The sequence below is a fragment of the Anolis carolinensis genome, chromosome 1 (genome assembly GCF_035594765.1).
Source record: "Anolis carolinensis isolate JA03-04 chromosome 1, rAnoCar3.1.pri, whole genome shotgun sequence".
NCBI classification, from domain to species: Eukaryota; Metazoa; Chordata; class Lepidosauria; order Squamata; family Dactyloidae; genus Anolis; species Anolis carolinensis.
In genome coordinates, this window is record NC_085841.1 from 240222613 (window position 1) to 240243384 (window position 20772).

The 20772-nt window shown below is 40.8% G+C and overlaps 2 protein-coding genes across 3 annotated transcripts in view; one reads left to right on the forward strand and one right to left on the reverse strand.

Annotated features, from left to right (window-relative positions):
* Positions 1-20663, forward strand: glb1l (galactosidase beta 1 like). 2 transcript variants are annotated; one of them, XM_062967277.1, is made up of 17 exons: positions 2-144; positions 3117-3275; positions 4540-4712; positions 5301-5451; positions 7082-7142; positions 9562-9656; positions 12124-12304; positions 12395-12453; positions 13429-13550; positions 13891-13931; positions 16110-16231; positions 16961-17035; positions 17353-17442; positions 17569-17682; positions 17856-17987; positions 18988-19191; positions 20175-20663. In XM_062967277.1, exons 2-17 carry the CDS (start codon positions 3174-3176, stop codon positions 20403-20405), a joined length of 1953 nt encoding a protein of 650 aa, XP_062823347.1. In that variant the 5' UTR covers positions 2-144; positions 3117-3173; the 3' UTR covers positions 20406-20663. The 2 variants fall into 2 exon arrangements, with proteins under 2 accessions (XP_016850300.1, XP_062823347.1); XM_016994811.2 differs by lacking the exons at positions 9562-9656; positions 12395-12453 and having other exon boundaries at positions 1-144; positions 12120-12304.
* The window catches only part of ankzf1 (ankyrin repeat and zinc finger peptidyl tRNA hydrolase 1), a 26535-nt gene continuing 18428 nt past the window's right edge, over positions 12666-20772 (reverse strand). The window contains exon 17 of the mRNA XM_062967276.1: positions 12666-14397. The gene's annotated coding sequence lies outside the window, so the exon portion shown is untranslated. The remainder of the gene's footprint in view (positions 14398-20772) is intronic.

Here is a 20772-nt window from a genome sequence, read left to right on the forward strand (position 1 = left end):
GCAGTGATGCCAGTGATGGTGTGGTCTTGGCATGGTGCACGCTGCACAGAGATCACTTTGGGTGGAAACAAAAGGTTCCTGTTGCTGAATGGGCACAGTAACTGCCACAGATAAGTTGCTGAATGTTGGATAAAACTGATTTAGGTGTGCATCACAATATTAATTTTTCCAATGCCAACCAAAAGAGCAAATGTGTAAAATTAAACAGTGAAACTGTAAAATAATTACAGTTTAGCAATTACATGTATCAATTACTTAAATGAAACTATATCCAGTCTTTAAAAAAATGTCTGTCTGAGCATCACGTTTTACCAAGGTTTTAAATTCTGTGATGATAATAAGAACATAGCTTGCTTTGAATTGTTTACAAAAACTAACAAGCCAATGTGTTGATTCAAAACTTGTTTTAAAAATTATTTTTATTGTGCTAGAATTGGATTTAAAACCTATTTCTTTACTAGTTTTGGTACCGGGTGATGATCAATTAGGTACACTCATATTAGAATTTATGAATAGTTTCATTAGAAAATGCATAAACTACTACTCCATCATCCCAGGTCCATCTCCCCTCAATACCATCAGTTACAGCTGGTCAGGATGGGTATGTATGCCAAGTTTGGTCTAGAGTCATTATAGCTGAGATTCACAATGCTCTTTGACTGTGGGAGACCTGCAACTCCAATTGTTCCAGGTCTACCCCGACCTCTCAAACACCAGCAGTAGTTAAAGTTGATCATGGTGGGTATGTGTGCCATGTTTTTTTAATAGCCATCATTGGTGAGGGTCACAATCATCCATAGATGTGGGTGGACTGCAACTAATTTTATCCCAAGTCCACCCCCACCCCCAAATCCCCTCCCAAACACCACCAATATTATATGTTGGTCATGGGGCATCTGTGTGCCAGGTTTGGTCCAGATCCATTGTTGGTGGGGTTCAGAGGGCTCTCTGGATATGGTAACCATCTTGGAAAATACATACAAACATAGATAGATAGATAGATAGATAGATAGATAGATAGATAGATAGATAGATAGATAGATGATAGGTAGATACTTTCACTTTTATTATATACTGTACATACATATAGATATGTCACCTTTCTTTTATTGCGGAGCTAACATCTTTATTTATAATATTTCTTTTTTATATTTTGATGTGTCATTATCTTTTTGAGGGACATATCTTAGAAGGTGGATTTTTAGAAATCCCTACATTATAGGGCCCTTTCATGGGGACCCAGCTTTGCCCATATAAGCTCCCTGGTTTCATTCCTAGACCCTCTGGTTAAAAGGATTTTCAAGAACCAGAGCTAAGAAAAACTTCAGTCTGGAGTGATGGAGCACTACAGAATAGACTATGATTCTATGACTATTTAGGCTGTGCATATCTGTAGTGAGATTCACTAGAAGGTATTTTCTAATGTTTGTGTAACACTGTGGTTGAGGCTGTCCAAATATAAGCTTTTAGTTAGTTTTGGTAAGGAAATCTTTCCTGTTTTGCATGTCAGTACTCTTCAAGTCCAGGTCCAATATCCAGTTTCATTTATCCATGTCTGACAAAATATATCCCTTCTAGGTATTTTCCCAGGCCCTTTGGTACAACTCTATTGTATTCTTGGGTCAAAAGTCCTTTATTTCATTAAGGTACACTATTATCCTTGCAAAGTCCTAGAACGTTTCTCCTGTGGATACAGGGGTTGCATTGCAATTCCTAAAAACCTCAGAGAGGAAGTTACAAAGCAACAAGGATAAGTCTATATCCAAAGGGTACTATGTTTTGTAGTACCAGTATATACACAATTAGATGCTGAAATACATTGGAGGTTAAAAGAGAACAATCTTCCATCTTATTTGAGTGGAAAACAAATCACTAATTAATTATGGCAGATTTCATATCAAAATGCAATTTAATTAAACAGCTGGAAGTCAAAATTAGAATGTGTTGCAGTGAGTTTTCCAGGCTGTGTGGCCATGTTCCAGAAGCATTCTCTCCTGATGTTTCACCCACATCTATGACAGGCATCCTCAGAGGTTGTGAGGTATATTGGAAACTAGGCAAGGGAGGTTTATATATCTGTGGAAAGTCCAGGTTGGGAGAAAGAACTCTTGTCTGTTTGAGGCAAGTGTGAATGTTGCAATTAATCAAGGATTAGCATTGAAAAGCCTTGCAGCTTCAAGGCCTGGCTACTTCATGCCTTAGGGAATTCTTTGTTGCGAGGTGTTAGCTGGCCCTGGTTGTTTCATGTCTGAAATTCCCATTTTCAGAGTGTTGTTCTTTATTTACTGTCCTGATTTTACAATTTTTAAATACTGATAGCCAGATTTTGCTCACTTTCATGCTTTCCTCCTTCCTGTTGAAATTGTCCACATGCTTATAGATTTCAATGGCTTTTATGCATAGTCTGACATGGTGGTTGTGAGAGTGGTCCAACATCTTTGTGTTCTCAAATGATATGCTGGGTCCAGGTTGGTTCATGTTAGAAGTGATTTTTCACAATTTACTAAACGAATCAGATTAATCATTTGCGGTGGGGGGGGGGGGTCTGGTAGACAGAAGGAAGATGAGTTTTCCATTAGTCACAGTCTTCTGAACAAAACAAAGAGATTATTTGGTTAAATGTAATGTGATAGCATATACAATATTAAGAGAAGGACATCTAAGGGGAATCAGACTAGATACTATCACTGATCCTTTTGCTTCCCTCAATTAGATGGGTATGTTCCATTTGGATCCTGTTTAATCACTCAATGTTAACTGTCTCATTGCAGACCTCTGGAAACTGCTCTAGTATTGCTTAATATCAAGGTAAATTAAAAGCCTTAAAGAGTAAGATTGGATTGAATTAATGATGCTATTCTATTTAGTAAAGTAAGTCACACCTCTGCGGTGAACAACCCTGCAGTACAAAGACAATTCTGCTCTGCTACCTTGTAACCTCTTTCCACAAAGCTCTGTAGCGTTTGCTCTGTGTTAATTCTTTATTCTCTCCTTTCTCATTTCAGAACGAACTTGGTGAATTGTGCTTTCTTCCGCTGGTTTACTATGACTGCCTCCTTTCTTTTCTTTTCTTTTTTTTAAAAATCACTCATGTATGTCCTTACTTCCTCTTACAGACACTGTCCACAGACTTTGGAGGAAGCACCAGAGCCAGCCCACTAGCTGGTCATGTGATGAATTCCTACAGCTCCTTGGCCCAGGCTGAAGTTACAACCAAAGAGATGGGGCTCTGGCTGTGTGTGCTGGTGTTGGTGCTGAGGGGCCTGCGGCTCCAGGTAAGGGAGACAGAGGAGAGCGGGAGGGCACTTTCCTAAAAGCTGTCTCATTGCATCCAAGGAAAAGTTAGAGATTCTTTTGCTTGTGATGCCTCCACTCTCCATGTAGTTAAACATATTTTCCCCCTTAGATCTTGTTATCCTGTCCTTCCTTTCTGTCCCTCTTATTATTCTGCCTGTTGTCCATGGGACTACTGCTGTGTTGTGGAACTGGGTTCCTAAGTGATATAATTATCTGAAAGTTCCCCCCAATGAAGTTTATCCATGCTGTGTATTGAATATTTCTGGTAGCACTAAAACAGTCCTCATCTACATTGACCATTTCAAAGTGTTGAATGCAGTTTGAAGCTAGCTTCAAACTGTGGCAGCGAAACAGCAAACATCCACAGAAGTGTGCGAAAGAAAGCACTGAATGCACACCAGTGTTAATCAGTAATCACTGTCAAGGCTTCAATTCAGTTCCAGGATTTTCTATGTAATCATCTGTATAGTGAAACCACCTTCTTCAATGTCGGTTTGAAAATACATTGCTCAGTGATGCACCTATAGTAGCTGTTCCTTCATTCTGAAAGGGGGAGAATAGCCGTGTGTCCAGACACTAAGGCAACAATGAAGAACAATCTATAGCAGGCATTGGCAAACTTCAGCCCTCCAGGTTTTCGACTCCAACTCCCAGCTGTTAGGAATTGTGGGAGTTGAAGTCCAAAACACCTGGAGGGCTGAAATTTGCCCATACCTGATCTATAGCAAAAGTAGTTTTGGGACAGGACAAGAAAATGTGTGCAAAATCTGATAGATTCAACAAATGAATCTTAGTTGAATCATTCAGCTATATATGGGATATGCCTTGGCTTTTTGCTCCTCACCTGGACCCGAGAAGCAAATATTGAGTGGAACATTAGGTTTGGGTTTGCAGAGTTTGGAGTGGGACAGGAGAAAACAAACAGGTGGTGACATGCACTTTTAAGGTGCACCACATAACTACATACATGACTTCTGGATTGTATTCTGTGTCTAGATAATGACACATTACATTATGTGTGTAGTAAGCATCAAGGCTTCTCTGGTAATCATCCTCATTACAGAAATATTCCCAAAGAAAAATCAAATATCAATCTTGCTACTGATTCTGTGGAAGATGAGTATGGTCCTCCTAGATAGTGTTGGGGCCTAACTGATCCTCTTAGCTAGAGATGTGGCAGCGGGTTGCAGTTCTGTATTAAAATAATGGTTGTTGTCTTTTCCCTCTCATCCTGGATGCCAGCCTTCAGCAGCAGCCCCTTCCTTCAGCATTGATTACACAGATAAATGCTTCCTCAAGGATGGCGTTAAGTTTCGCTATATCTCAGGCAGTATCCATTACTTCCGTATCCCACGTGCCTATTGGAAGGATCGACTTCTTAAGATGTACATGAGTGGTCTTAATGCTGTGCAGATGTAAGTGACTGGAAGTGGAAATGGGGAAAATTATTTGGTGCAGTAGAGCCTGGAGACTGAAGGCTACCCCTAAGAGGTCCAGCCTTCTAATACTGAGCTTACACATTAGAAAAACTAGGCTCTTCAGCACCCAATGCTCAAGATCAGAGATAATGAAGCTGTCTAAAATAACCGAAACCGTTGTACGTATCACATGATATCACCAAAATGTAGAACACTCTAGACTGGTGCCCAAATGCAACAGGATACAAGTCCTATACAGGCCTGTCTTCTGCATGTTACTATTTCCCTTTTCTTGATGACTGGGGAAATAAATTTTGGTCTTGATCCTCACTTTAAGGCTGGGGGCGGGGACAAATACATGGGTCCTGTATCACACTACACTAATTGACATATTGGCCTGAGAATGAAAAATGAAAGATTTAAGGCAAACTATGATAAAACCCCAAAACACCAGGTTGTGTCAAGGAAACTATTAACAAAACACTCCTGCTTTGTGTATCCATAGATATTTCTCAGGGAGTATTCTTTATGTTCCAGATTTTCTCTAAATGTTCCAGACTGAAATGTGTACTTTTACTCCCTTAGCTATATACCCTGGAACTACCATGAGCCATTGTCGGGTGTCTATAATTTTGATGGTGACAGAGACTTGGAAGGATTCCTGGATCTGGCTGCCAATTTTGACTTGTTGGTGATTTTGCGACCTGGCCCCTACATCTGTGCTGAATGGGAGATGGTAAGGGATTTGTAAAAGATTCAGATGGATGGAGACTTATTTTCAGCATCTGAATGCTACATTAATATAAACCTTTCACATTAATGTTTGCTGCTCTTTCATGAATCTCCTCTACACAGGACTTCTGTTATTCTGTGTTTATTAGTCATTGAACTATTTTAGTTTACTGGATTGGCCAAATTCATTTCCAAAGTGATAAGGTCCAAAGCACTTCAAACTGATCCATAGATCTGAACCTCATAAATGAATGGAGAGAACCCATTCAATGTGTGCCATATAAAGAAGATATGGAAATGTAATGAGGAGAGTAGGAGCTCTGATAACAATGAGTATAATGAGAGGCATGAATCTCACTAACAGTCTCCAATTAGACATTTTATGCAGAGGGATTATGCATGGGCATTGAAGTTATTGTATAATCATTCTCCTCCCCTGGTTCTTCACTTTCAATTAGTAGCAGACTATGAAAGGCCTGTTGTGAGGGGTGGAATGTTTTTGGTCTCACTGAGTCTTTTTAAATTTTCTTTTGTAATTTCCATTTGTTTTAGGTAGTAACACTTATTCCTCCTGTGCCCATTGTCCCTAGTGTTTGATGGAAGCAGGCAATTTAAGTTACTGCAAAAAAAGGAAGAAAAAAAAAGCAAAGCATTGTCTGTAACAATATTGAGATAAGAGAGGATCCCAGTGTTGTTCTATGGTGTCACTGTGGGGACTAGGGTAAATGACTGCTACACACCTTAAGAAACAGCACCAAGCAGTCTTGCTTGGGGCAGAAGTAAAGAAATGCCAGACAGTGGGACAGACTTGTAAGGCAGGAACAAAGGGTGGTGTCAACAGAAATTCTCTATCTCCTTGCCTCTGCAAGAAGATTGGGTTAGCAGCTTTGGAAGGGATGGGGAGAGTATGAACTTATGAGAGGGAAGTTTCCCATTTCCCTTAATGCCTTGAGGAGATGTAGGAAAATCAGATACAGCACAAACAGTTGTACCTTACTGATCTTTTAGAAGGGCAATGTCAAGGCAAAAGCAATATGGAACAAACTCTCGAGACAGGACAGTACACAACGGCTTTTACAAACAAGGAGGTTTAATTCCCTCTTTAGAGTGCCCCGTGTCTTCATCTTTATGCAGACTTAAAGACACAGTTGTGTTAGTCTGTTGAAGTATGCAAAGGGCACCTTTGAGAGTACTGAAGAAAATAAGTTTGTAGCATACATTTTTATAGAGTGAGTCTACTCTTTAGATTCCTGGCTATACCATCTCGTAGATGAATTACCATTGGATGTATGCAGACATGTACATATTTTTAAATAGCTGTTGGTTTTCCAATGGGAAAGGACTTCCAATCTAAATTCTTATATCTTGATTTAGATTAGGGTCTGGACTGATCCTATGCAAATTGGGATGAGATTTAAATCACTGTTTCGTTCTCCAAATTTAATTGGTAGGCCTGCGCACAGGATTACTTTACATATTTTTGTGGATTCTGGCATTTGTTATAATGCTTCAGTAACTACCTCTATACACATTTCAAACATGCTTTTGTAGATCTACTATTTCTTGCTTATTGGCACATATACGCTCAGAATTGTATTTGCAATGCTGGTTTCTTAGTTTTCTTTCTTTCCTAGGGTGGCATTCCATCCTGGCTCTTAGCAAAGCCAAATATTATCCTGCGCACATCTGATCCAGGTAAGATGGGATATCTCAGAGCAGAGACCTTGCCCCTGGATTCCGGGAGCAGTTTCCATGAAATGGGAGTGGAGAACCCATGACTCTTCAGATATTTTTGGAATTCAGAACTCCCAACAGTCCCACCAGCAAAGCCTATAGTCGGGGATTATGGCAGTTGCAGTTCAACACTACCTGGGGTGCTGCTGGACTGCAGCTCTGGTATTGGTACTGCAGTTTTGTTTTGATTACAGCAAGGTTTTAGAAGGCTGGTCATCTGGGCTTCCCAACTTTCACATACAGTGGGGTGGGTGGGAAGTATTTAGTCAGATACCAATTGTACAAGTTCTCCCCCTTAGATGAGAGAGGCCTGTAATTGACATCATAGGTAGACCTCAACTATGAGAGACAACATGAGAAAACACATCCAGAAAATCACATTGTCTGATTTTTCACGAATTAGTTTGCAAATTATGGTGGAAAATAAGTATTTGGTCCATAACAAAAGTTCATCTCAATACTTTGTTATATATCCTTTATTGGCAACGACAGAGGTCAAATGTTTTCTGTAAGTCCTCACAAGGTTGGCACACGCTGGTCTCTTGGCCCATTCCTCCATGCAGATCTCCTCAAGAGCAGTGATGTTTTGGGGCTGTCGCTGGGCAACACAAACTTTCAACTCCCTCCAAAGGTTTTCTATAGGGTTGAGATCTGAGACTGCCTAGGCCACTCCAGGACCTTGAAATGCTTCTTACGAAGCCACTCCTTTGTTGCCCTGGCAATGTGCTTGGGATCATTGTCATGCTGAAAGACCCAGCCACGTTTCATCTTCAGTGCCCTTGCTGATGTAAGGTTTGCACTCAAAATCTCTTGATACATGGCCCCATTCATTCTTTCATGCATACGGATCAGTCACCCTAGTCCCTTTGCAGAGAAACAGCCCAAAGCATGATGTATCCTCCCCCATGCTTCACAGTAGGTATGGTGTTCTTTGGATGCAACTCAGCATTCTTTCGCCTTCAAACACGAGTTGTTTCTGCCAAGCAGTTCTATTTTGATTTCCTCTGACCATATGACATTCTCCCAATACTCTTCTGGATCATCCAAATGCTTTCTAGCAAACTTCAGTCAGTCCTGGACATGTCCTGGCTTAAGCAGGGGGACATGTCTGGCACTGCAGGATCTGAGTCCCTGGTGGCATACTTACTTAGACGATTCCCCGTAGTTCGAGGATGATGGTCCTCCATTTCTTGGAAGATGCCTGTGCGTGATTTTTTTTTGTGTGTGGAGGCCGGTGCACAGCCGGTCAACACACAGTCTTCACAGATTGAGGTCCTAGCAGTGGTGTGCTTAACACAATGAGAGTGGCTTCTCAGTCTGTTGCAGCCTTCTTTCGCCTTCACAGCCGTTGTAACATGTACCATGTTATCCTCCGCCTGCTCCGCTGTTGGGGTCTTTGGGTCTTCGGATTGTTCTTGGTCTGGATTCTCCCCTGTGGCCACTCCTGCGAGTGTGTGACTCCCGTGGTTGTGCCCACAGGTTCATTGGAACACGCAAGCCCCCTCACCACGTCAAGGTGACAATCGATGGATTGTCACTCTGGTGGCGTAGTGTGTTACTGATGGTAGCCTTTGTTATGTTGGTCCCAGATCATTCACTAAGTCCCCCCGTATGGTTCTGGGATTTTTGCTCACTGTTCTTGTGATCATTTTGACTCCACGGGGTGAGATCTTGCATGGAGCCCCAGATCAAGGGAGATTATCAGTAGTCTTGTATCCCTTCCATTTTCTAATGATTGCTCCCACAGTTGATTTCTTCACACCAAGCTGCTTACCTATTGCAGATTCAGTCTTCCCAGTCTGGTGCAGGGCTACAATTTTGTTTCTGGTGTCCTTCGACTGCTCTTTGGTCTTCACCATAGTGGAGTTTGGAGTGTGACTGTTTTAGGTTGTGGACAGGTGTCTTTTAGACTGATAACAAGTTCAAATAGGTGCCATTACTACAGGTAATGAGTGGAGGACAAAGGAGCCTCTTGAAAAAGAAGTTACAGGTCTGTGAGAATCAGAAATATTGCTTGTTTGTAGGTGATCAAATACTTATTTTCAACCATAATTTGCAAATAAATTCGTGAAAAATCAGGCAATGTGATTTTCTGGATGTGTTTTCTCATGTTGTCTCTCATAGTTGAGGTCTACCTATGATGTCAGTTACAGGCCCCTCTCATCTTTTTTAAGTGGGAGAACTTGTACAATTGGTATCTGACTAAATACTTGTTTCCCCACTGTATCTTATATAAACATAAACCCCTATGAATAAATACTGCGTATGGATCAAAGGTTCCTTTCAGATTTCACAGTCTCCAACAACTGTCCTATCATTTTGTTTTAAACTGCAGAGAGGAGCCCCAGTTTTGACTAAGTTAGTTGATTTTTGCTCTCAGATTTCCTGCAAGCTGTGGACAAATGGTTTAGTGTACTCCTGCCCAAGATCAAGCCCCATCTCTACATCAATGGAGGGAACATCATCAGTGTCCAGGTGCGTCCAGCGCAAACCCTCTTTCTGTAACACATTGTCCCTAGCCATAACTCTAAAGCAGGGCGAGGCAAGCAATGGCTTCTAGAGGTTGTTCACTCTGACTCCCCATAGTCCATGATGACTGCCTATGTTGGCTGTGGCTGACAGGAGTTGGAATTGCCCTCTCTGCTATAGGGTGTCCCTAACATGAAGCATGTACCAGATCAAGGAGCAAACTAGAGATGTGCTGGACTACATAGGAATACAGTATCTACTTGAGTAAAGCTAAAAAGACAGAGTGGCAGTCTCCTTCTGTTTTCAGCATTATTAACCCCATGTTGCCATCAACAGGATGTATATGAAAGGGATGGACAAACCAAGTAGCATATCACTGCCACTACCTGAGCACTTTGGATTTTAGTGATATACTGTCTTTGTGGAGCCCCGGTGGCGAAGTGTGTTAAAGCACTGAGCTGCTGAACTTGCAGACCGAAAGGTCCCAGGTTCAAATCCCAGGAGCGGAGTGAGCGCCCGCTGTTGCTCCAGCTTCTGCCAACCTAGCAGTTTGAAAACATGCCAATGTGAGTAGATCAATAGGTACCGCTCCGGCGGGAAGGTAATAGCGCTCCATGCAGTCATGCCGGCCACATGACTTTGGAGGTGTCTATGGACAACGCCGGCTATTCAGCTTAGAAATGGAGATGAGCACCAACCCCCAGAGTCAGACATGACTGGACTTAACGTCAGGGGAAACCTTTACCTTTACCTTTGTGGCTTCTGTTTCCCTAGAGAAATATGGTAGTGACAATACAGTGTAACTGAACTGACCTGGGCTAAATATTTAAAGGTGAAGTTGCTCCAGGCCTCTCACTTCCTATGAGTCAAGTGTTGAAGGAAAAAAATAGTATCTTCTCCAGTTGCATCCTGAACCTCCCAGCATTTCTATTACCATGAACATTTTGTGTATAACTTTAAAAACTATGTACAGAATCAAGCTGTTGTTTCGCTGTAGTTGCAGGGCTAAAAATGAGTTCGCATACAAAGATTTTTGTGTCACTACTCTATTTAATTTCTATGCCACCACTTCTAGAATGGCAGTCATATGTGAACTGCTTCAAGGCCCCAACTTCCTGAATATAGCCATGGAAATAGCAATGGGTAGGCATGCTTGATGAATCCAAGGCTGGAGTTAAATTGTTGGAAGAAACATTAGCAACCTTAGACATGCAGATGATACCACTCTGATGGCTGAAAGCAAGGAGGAGTTGAGGAGCCTTATAACTAAGGTCAAAGAAGAAAGTGCAAAAGCTGGCTTGCAGTTAAACATAAAAAAACCCAAGATGATGGCAACCAGACTGATTGATAACTGGCAAATAGAGGGAGAAAACTTGGAAGCAGTGACAGACTTTGTATTTCTAAATGAGAAGATTACTACAGACACAGACTGCAGCCAGGGAATCAAAAGACATTTACTTCTTGGAAGGAGAGCAATGATCAATCTCGATAAAATAGTTAAGAGTAGAGACATCACATTGGCAACAAAGGTCCACATAGTTAAAGCAATGGTATTCCCCGTAGTAACCTATGGATGTGAGAGCTGGACCATAAGGAAGGCTGAGTGAAGGATGACAGGCACTTTTGAACTGTGGTGTTGGAGAGTGCCTTGGACTGTGAGAAGATCAAACCAGTTCATACTCCAGGAAATAATGCCTGACTGCTCACTGGAGGGAAGGATATTAGAGGCAAAGATGAAATACTTTGGCCACATAATGAGAAGACAGGAAAGCTTGAAGAAAATAATGATGCTGGGGAAAATGGAAGGAAAGAGGAAGACCAAGGGCAAGATGGATGGATGTTATTCTTGAAGTGAATGGCTTGACCTTGAAGGAACTGGGGGTTGGCGGGAGCTGACAGGGAGCTCTGCCATGGGTTAGTCCATGAGGTCACAAAGAATTGGAAGTGACTGAAGGAATAGACAACAAGGACATGCTTAATCTTTGGCTTTGGCAACATTCCCTAGGAAACACTATTACAAATGGTAGAAGAGCATTGATTGTGTGTAGAGAAAGCTTGGGAGGTACCAGGGACTACCAGATAGGAGTCACATTCTGAAATCATTGCTTCACATCTGTCATTCACTGTCAAACATAAGGAGCACTGTTAAAACTAAAGTCCTTCAGACACATGGAGAGCCTAGGTATTTGTCTCTTTCCTAAGTTATTTCCAACTTATGGTGACTCTAATATGAGGCTTTGTGGCAAATTTGTTTAGAGGGGGTTTCCTTTTGCTTTCTTCTGTGGCTTAGATAGAGTAGTATATGGTCACTTAGTGAGTTTCAAGACTGAGCATGGATTCTAACCACTACACAATGCTGCTCTTACTGTTTCACAGATGAAGTCCGGACAAAGGCTTATTAAAACAACTTTAAATAGGAGTAGGGTGCAGATTCTGAGTCACCACTCTCTAACACTTTCTGTTCTCCAGGCAGGTGGAGAATGAATATGGGAGCTACTATGCCTGTGACTACGACTATCTGCGCCACCTGGAGGCTGTCTTTCGTTCCTACCTGGGCAAAAAAGTTGTGCTCTTCACCACCGATGGCACCAAAGAGTCTGAACTGCTATGTGGGACACTGCACGGTCTTTATACAACTGTGGACTTTGGGCCAGGTAGTTTAAGACTGGGTGAACAATGATGGGGTTGGCAGGAGCCAGGAAGGAATCTTGTTTTGATTTGTTCAATTCTCTGTCCTTTAACAGAAGAAAATGTGACAGAGGCATTTGAGAAGCAGCGCATACATGAGCCGAATGGTCCACTGGTGAGAGGCTACTTATCTGGTGCTGAGGCCATGAAGCTTGCAATTCAGTGCTTTAAGCTATAATTTTGTTCCCTCTGCCTAGTCACTCTGAATGTTTACCCATTATTATTATTATTATTATTATTATTATTATTATTATTATTATTATTATTATTATATTTATTTATTTATACCTCATTTTATCTCCCCAAAGCAGACTCAAAGCAACTTGATATAAAAGCATTGGTATCCAATTTAAAATATACAAATATATAAACATTAAAACAGAATTAAACACAGACAACATTTAAAAAATTCAGTTAAAAACCATCAAAACATATTCAAAATTAAAAAACCATAGCATCCCCTGACTAGATCCCCTACTAATGATACCAGAGGGCAGGGCTTCTTAAACGTTTTCCACTTGTGACCCCGTTTGGCCTGAGAAATTTTTATGTGACCCTGGGTATGTAAAATAGGTAAAAAATCAAACATTTACAGATAACAAATCAGCATTTGCAAGGCTTGCTAAACAAGTTGTTTTTCCTTTTTATAAAGTACAGTCCAAGCATCTTATGCAGAGTCCACAGCAAACACTGCACAACAGATTCATGTAAATGTCTGAAAAAGCCAAAAGTTCAGAAAATTTTTTAGTGTTGCTAAATTTTTCAGGACCCCAACCTTGTGTTAAGGGGAATCATTTAAAGTTGGGACTCACAATTTAAGAAGCAGTGATCTAGGGCAATCTTGCCTTTTGGCACCTGCTTCTGGGGTCCTTATCAGACAAAATAGCCAGAAGATACATATTTTTCGTACATAAAACATTTTCACAATATACAGACTGCTCTGCCATTGCAGGTGCAAGATATTAATCATGTTCAAGGAGCTTCCAATACAGGAAAGAGAGCAAAATTGGTACATCTGACCTCCAGATGCTTCATTGGAAGCTTCTTCTACTACTTCTCCATTAGTGTGCAAATTCTCCTTTCCTCCCAGGTGAATTCAGAGTACTACACAGGCTGGCTGGATTATTGGGGTGAACCACATTCTACAAAAAGTGCTGAGGACGTGGCTCGTGGCCTAGAGAAGATGCTAGAGTTGGGAGCCAACGTCAACATGTAACCGTGAGACCATAGGGGAGTGTGGGCTGTGAGACAGAAGCAATGGGTCAGATTACTTGATGAAAAAGCAGGGACCCCCTTGAGGATAGAAGCTGTGCCTTTGCTTCACCTTCTTTACCACAATTCTTAAGTTGCCCTTAGGAACTATGTGCATAAATCAAGACATCTCAGAAATACAGTATCTTTAGCTGTCTGAATAGCTGATATAAGTTTCATACAGAACAAGGACCTATTGCTATTGGTCCTTTCCCAATTTATATTTTGTTTTCCTATCAATCACTGCTTTGTTATTTTGAAGGGAGGGGGATTCTTATTGTGATATCTGACTTTCTTACAGGTATATGTTTCAGGGTGGTACCAACTTTGGTTACTGGAGTGGTAAGTTTTGGCTTCTTTGGACTGCTACAGAACAAAAATGTATGTGTATATACACTCTTGTAAAACTCCCAAAAATGTAATACAAATCAGGTTTCTACAACTCTATATTAGAGTACTTCTCTTCAAATTATATTGCATATAATAAAATAGCTTTCAAGATATCATCAACAAAGGTACAATTTCCATGTCATAATCTAACAAAGTATACTATTTAAGGAGTAAATAACAGACATAAAGAGACAACCAAGTCCATATTATTCCTGGAGTGCGTGGAATCTTGGGCCAATGTCAATTGTAGTAAAGATATTCAGTCTCCAAAATAATAGTTTCTATATTCAAAGGAATTCTTCGTTTGATTCGCAACGCCAAGAACTGGTACACAACAAGGTCTCCCGGGTTGTTCCCCTTGTTTCGTTATCACTTCCTCGGGTGTTGTGTCTGTTTTAATTATGTTGTACTTAGTGCGCTAGATAAAGGAGTAAAAATAACATACACAATAGATATATGAAACTCCCATATTAATATTGCTATGGAAAGGTTTTTTTAAAAATAATAGTAAAAAACACTCTTCTCTACTTACACTCTTATTTGTAGCTCTATAACGAGCAAATGAAAGATTTCCAGGATGCCTCTTAAGTAAGGTTACATGTTACTGAAAACAGGTGTATTCAATTCTATCATTTATCCCCAGAGGAAATAGTGTTTGTAGTTTGAAAATCCAAAAAGATTCTCTTTGTAGAAGTTTTTTCACATCTGCATTTGGTCTGGGCAATACTTTTTCCAAAGCACAAAATTTAAAGCTATAGTACGTATGGGCTTTTTCATTAAAATGTATATACAGTGAAGAGTCAGTGGACCCATTCCTTATGCATGAATGATGTTCGTTTATCCTAGTTTTAAGGGGTCTGGTGGTCTTTCCGATATATAACAGTTTACAGGGGCATTGTATTAGGTAAACTACATTATCAGTAGAACATGTTGTCAAATGTTGCAATGTGATATTAAGTGTTGGATGAGAGTATATTTTGCCCTTAAGCGATTGCTGACAACAGTTGCAGTGGCCACAGCTAGTGTGACCCTTAGTGGTAAGTTTATGGGATGTAGTAGGAGAGTTGTATTCTGAATGGATCATAAGATCTCTTAAATTTCTGGATCTTTTATGAGCAATTATTGGTTTGTTTTGGCATCCAGGAATGTCTTCTAATAAATGCCAGTGTTTTGAAATAATCTTAGAGATTTTAGATGAATATTGTGTCAGAGTTAGAGGCCAAATTATGCGGTTATTATGCTTCCTAGGGCGTTCCTGTAGTAGCTCACTTCTGTTGTTGTAGTTAGCCTTACTCATGGCTGTGTTGAGTATCCTATTAGGGTATCCTCTCTTTCGGAGTTATTTTTTCAGGATACCTGCCGTAGAATCAAAGTCCTCTTGAGTGCTAGAATTACGTTTCAATCTTAGGAACTGAGAGAATGGTAAATTAGATTTAAGAGGATAATGAAAACTGGAAAAAATGTAGGACTGAATTCTTATCTGTTGGTTTACTATAATTTTTTACTAATAGTTTCTGACCTTTGGACTGCTGCCATTAGGGAGGCCTCACTTCTGATCAGAAAATTGGATTTTTTTCTCTCAGGAACTGCAGGATTTTGGCAAACTTCAGATAAGGTGTTTTGACTTTCCAAAATTGAGGAAGGCAGCAATGCTTGTTCATAGAGCATCACTTTTAGATGCGATTCTCTATTTCTTCTTGCCTGGGGGGTAAATGCCTGACAGATGGCACAGGATTGCACTATGTGCCCTTCTCCTAGGCAGAGAAGGCACATTGTGTGCCCATCAGTGTCTGGTAATTTTTCTCTGCAAGAGGTACATCTTTTAAAGGCAGTAGTTGATGCCATTAGTCAAAATTTACTCTTTTAAGTGGAGAGCAGAGAAAGGATTCTCTCAACTGTCAAGCGGAAAAAAGGGAACTGGGTGGCAGCCCCAGACTGGCTATATATAGGTTATGGGGTAGAGTGGGCGGGGCTTCCGCCGGGAGAGCTCTAGAAGATTCTGTGAACTGTCAGCATAGGCTGAGGGATACCATATGTGCGTATTTCGCAGCTGACCATGAAGGAGGAAAAGGTCATTTCAGGGGTGGTAAAAGGTCTAGGTTGCCATATTTTTTTTTCTTTTCTGTGCAGGTGCTGATTACAACAATGGCATCTACAATCCCATCACTACTAGTTATGATTATGATGCACCTCTTTCAGAAGCTGGAGACCCAACTGACAAGCTGTACGCTATTCGGACAGTCATTGGCAAGGTAGCAGTCCACCAGCTGGAAGACAGTGCAAAACCTTATTGAAAAAGGAGCTATTTATCACTGAACCTGCAGTAATATTAAAGTGTGTATTCTAATACACAGTCAGGATATGACTTAAACGTTTAGATCTGCACTGGAGTCAGTTCCATAACATACTACTTGTAAAAATCAGAACTTACAGCTCAATTCAGTTGTTGAGAATGGAACAATATAATGTGTACTAGTTCAGGACACGGACTCATGCTATTGGATTGTCTCAGCATAAAGTCATCAGTTTTAGGTAGCTAACTGGGAAGCATAGTGGCAAACTAGTTTGTGGGTGGCAAATCATTCTAGCAGCTGTCCCAATCTATAGCTCATCCACTGTCTCTTCTATTTCAAATTGTGCACACATTACATAGTATCCAGCTGGCTTGGAGAAGAGCAGAAAGGTGTGTATGTTTTAATAGCACTGCATTGTCATATAAAAGTCCCATTTAATTCATCCCGTGCTTACATTGTTTGGATACCTGTCAGTGTTCCCTTGGAACAGAATAGCATGAGGTGCACTAATTTTCATTGTTTATTCTACCAAGGAAATATGAGTGATTTACAGGGTTCACCCCAACCCACTTTATATTAAGGTATGTTAGATCAAAAGGGTAATTTGTATATTGGTACTTCAGGTATTGTCCTCACCTGCAAAGTGTGGTTGGCCCCCTTAACATCTGTTGTTTTAAAAAAACCCAGTTTCAGGTGCTTCCTGCAGGACCAATGCCACCCCCTACACCGAAGTTTGCATATGGATATGTATTCCTACCACAGGTGAGTCAGAGCTGGAAAACATTCCTTCATAAGTTAATGTCTTTGACTGGCCCTGCCTCCCTCCTGCTGCTCCTTAAATACTTATGATATAGGAAACACTTTCCATTGGACTTTTTACAATCGTATAACCATTATGAAGATTTCAGTGCTCCCCGGAGACTCCTTTTTTCATTTTTAGATTTAAAAAAAGATTAAATCATTTTATCACTGTGTTTTCTGACTTTATTATGTGCCTGTATGCTTAATTTCAGAGATGTAAACAACTTTGTCAAAAGTTATTTAAAAAGCAGGATATATCATATCTTTTTCTTCTATAGTGTGTGGCCCTACTGGATATTCTAGGCCTTCTTTCACCATCCCTGCCATTCTATTCCTCCTTCCCAGCCACCTTTGAGGCCCTCAAGCAGGTAAGAACGGGAACAGGAATCTGTAGCTATTTCCATTAGCAGTGCTGAGAAAGCCCAATAAGCTTTAACTTCTCCTGTTATCACCTAGATTCATTTCCATGAAGTGGTTTCTATTTTATATTGCAGCCCAGTGGCTTCATGCTGTATCGGACATTTCTCCCACATGACATCCTGGAGCCAGTTGTGCTCAGTGCCCCCGAGGATGGAATCCATGATCTTGCCTACATTCTGCTTAATGGAGTAAGAGGGAAAGTTGGAATCTTCCTTGTATAGGGAAGCTGAGCCTTCACTGAAGTTAACTGCAGACTGTCACATCACCCAGACATTTACTGGGATGGGAAAAGGCTGCAGAAGAATGAATGACTCCTTAGCTAAAACACCTTCTGAACTTATTTCTCCCTTTACTACATCAGGTATATAAAGGGACACTGGAACGGAACAAAATAAATGGAATCAATATATCTGGCCAGTTAGGGGACACTTTGGATCTGCTGGTGGAGAGCATGGGCCATATCAACTTTGGAGCCAATGAGAGTGACTTTAAGGTACATCTTGAAAGGGCCCTATGCCAGCTTTGTGCTCTGAATTCTTTCTGTGTCAATAAGGATGCATCTACACTATAGAATGAATTTCCTTTGACTCCACTTTAACTGCCATGGCTCAATGTTATGGAATCTTGGGGATTGCAATTTGCTGAGCACCACCATTCTTTGGCAGAAATTAGACCTAGCACTTACCCATGGCAGCTGAAGTGCGGTCAGACTGCTTTAATTCTATACTGCAGATGCACCCCCAAAGAAAGCCTTAGGCATTTCTTTAGCACAGAGCAGTCTTGCAGGCTGAGGAGTAGAGTTATGTGTAGCTCTGTTTTTCATCTTTTTTTAACTCGGAAAGGACCAGAAAGCTACCTTGGCCCTTAAAGTAGGGGAGCCTAGCAAAACTGGTTTCTTGCTAGATCTATACATAGCTCTGCTCTTCCCAGAAATTCAAATAATGCAGAGAAATAAGATTAGACCTTGCAATGATATTTCAAAATCAAATAGGAAGAGACTGGATATGCACAGGTAATGGAGAATTATGGTACTATTTGCAAATTTGAATTAAAATACTTTTTATGCTTGTGTATTCATTGAGGGCAAGGGCCAGAATTATGGATATTGATGTGGCCCATTCTGCAGAGAGGGGGAAATGCCAGCGCAGTCTTCCTGGCTGCCGCTGCTGCAATTTTTCCGCCTGGGAATAAAGCTGGAAGTGACATTGCAGTGAAAAAAGTAGAGCGGAACCATACTTCTCCCAGAACAGACTAAGCTCTTGCCTTTTGACATTCTACTCAAGAGAATGAAATTGTTCCTTTTTTAAAAAAAAAAGAGGTAAGGTACAGTATTTACATTGATTCGTGGATATCTGACCCAGGTTTTTGGGGACATGTTTTGATGAAAATGTCTAGACTTATACATGAGTATATATAATAACCATAACTGAACTATAATTGCCCCACTCCTAGTTGCAGCTGACTGTTCTCTTTTCCCTTACCTTCCTGTCCAGGGTTTGGTCAAGAATCTCACACTGGGCTCCAACATAGTCACTGACTGGCTCATCTATCCCCTGGGCATTGACAAAGCTGTGTCTCATTCATGGCCCCCAGTGGCCCCACTCAGCAATGGGACAGGGCCTGCTTTCTACACTGGATTCTTCACAACACTTGGCATCGCACAGGACTCCTTTGTGAAGTTCCCAGGTTGGAACAAGGTACTGCATATCTCAAGATGGCCAATATAACTAAGCCTTATTTTCCATCTGGCAGCCATATTACTTCCCCAGATTCTTAGCATCCCTTTCCTCTTCAGCTCTAGTTTTGAAGAGAGGGATGTCCCTGTTGAGTAAACTGCAGATCTTACGCCACATTGACATTAGATAATCAAAGTGCAGAGGACTGAAGGGGAAAGTCTCCAAGTAAATTATTCCTTTCCTTATCAGCTATACTATCAGTATTATCAGTACTCAACAGATTGTGCTCTATGAGCATGGACAGGAATGCACTCCAAGACCATTTAACTCTAGCAAGATACAGTGGAACTATTTTTGAAAGAATACACTTGTCACCAAAGAAAATATGTTGGGGCATTTTCTTTTTCCTCTGGCACTGCAGATTACTTACTCTTTGGGAGAGGCAGCAAGACCATATTTCACTGAATCTAAGGTGCACTTTTTCTCATTTAAGGGGCTTCAGCAACAGGGTGCGACTTGATTTCACTGGCACCTTCAATTCACCATATTTTTCCTGCAAAGCTATCTTTCAAGAGGGAGAAGGAGGAGAAACAGCCCCAGTCCCAAGCAGCACTGTCACATCCCCACCATTTTGTTCTGAGCCCCAGCTAGATGGCTGTTTACTGATACTTTTGCTAAGCACCACTTCCTGCTTCTGCTGTCTCCCCAACAGGCCCATAGACTTATTACTTTATAGATTCATGCAGACAGATGACTTGTGGGTCTCTTTACATTCCCTCCTCACTCCACAGGAAAGGTTGCACTGCAAAGCCATATTGAAACAAAGAAACAAACAAAAATGGTATTATGCATGTAGAGCAAATTCTAAAAGAAATTCTAAGAAAATAGTTTGTTCCTAAACTTGAAGTTTACATTTGATGGCACCTTACATTGGGTGAAATATGCTAGTTAACAGAAATGTTGCCTTATAGAATCCTTAATACTGTTTTTCTTTTTTCACCCAGGGCCAGATTTGGATTAACGGCTTTAACCTGGGGCGGTTCTGGCCAACCCGTGGACCTCAGCAAACTCTTTTTGTGCCTGGGTCCATCCTCAGTTCTTCAACTATCAACACTGTTGTAGTTCTGGAGCTGCAAAATGCTCCGGAGAAGCCCAAGTTGCTCTTCCTTGACCGGCCCCTTCTCAATGGTACCCAGATCTCCACCCACAAGAACCAAATGCAGATATGGCTCTAAAAAGAAGAAAGAAAAGAGAAACCCTTGCCCTAAAGCTGCCATGGAATTAAACAAATACAGAGAACTCTTCAGATAAAGATATGTCCAGTAGTGATTTAAGACAAGAACTATCCAAGGGAACTATAAGTTATGTAGAAAAAAGAAACATAATTATTGTTCACACCTCATGTTGCAAACAGGTTTTCAACATGAACAAAAGCTTCATGTCTAAATTCAGTATTTTATAAAATTCCCTCCAAAATAAATAGACAAATCTGGTATGGCTGTAATTCACAACACAGTCAAGGGCCGTGAACAGAAAATGAAGAGAGAACAAAATGTCATGGTTTTAGTTGGAAGCTAAGCAGGCAATGGAAAGACATTAAAT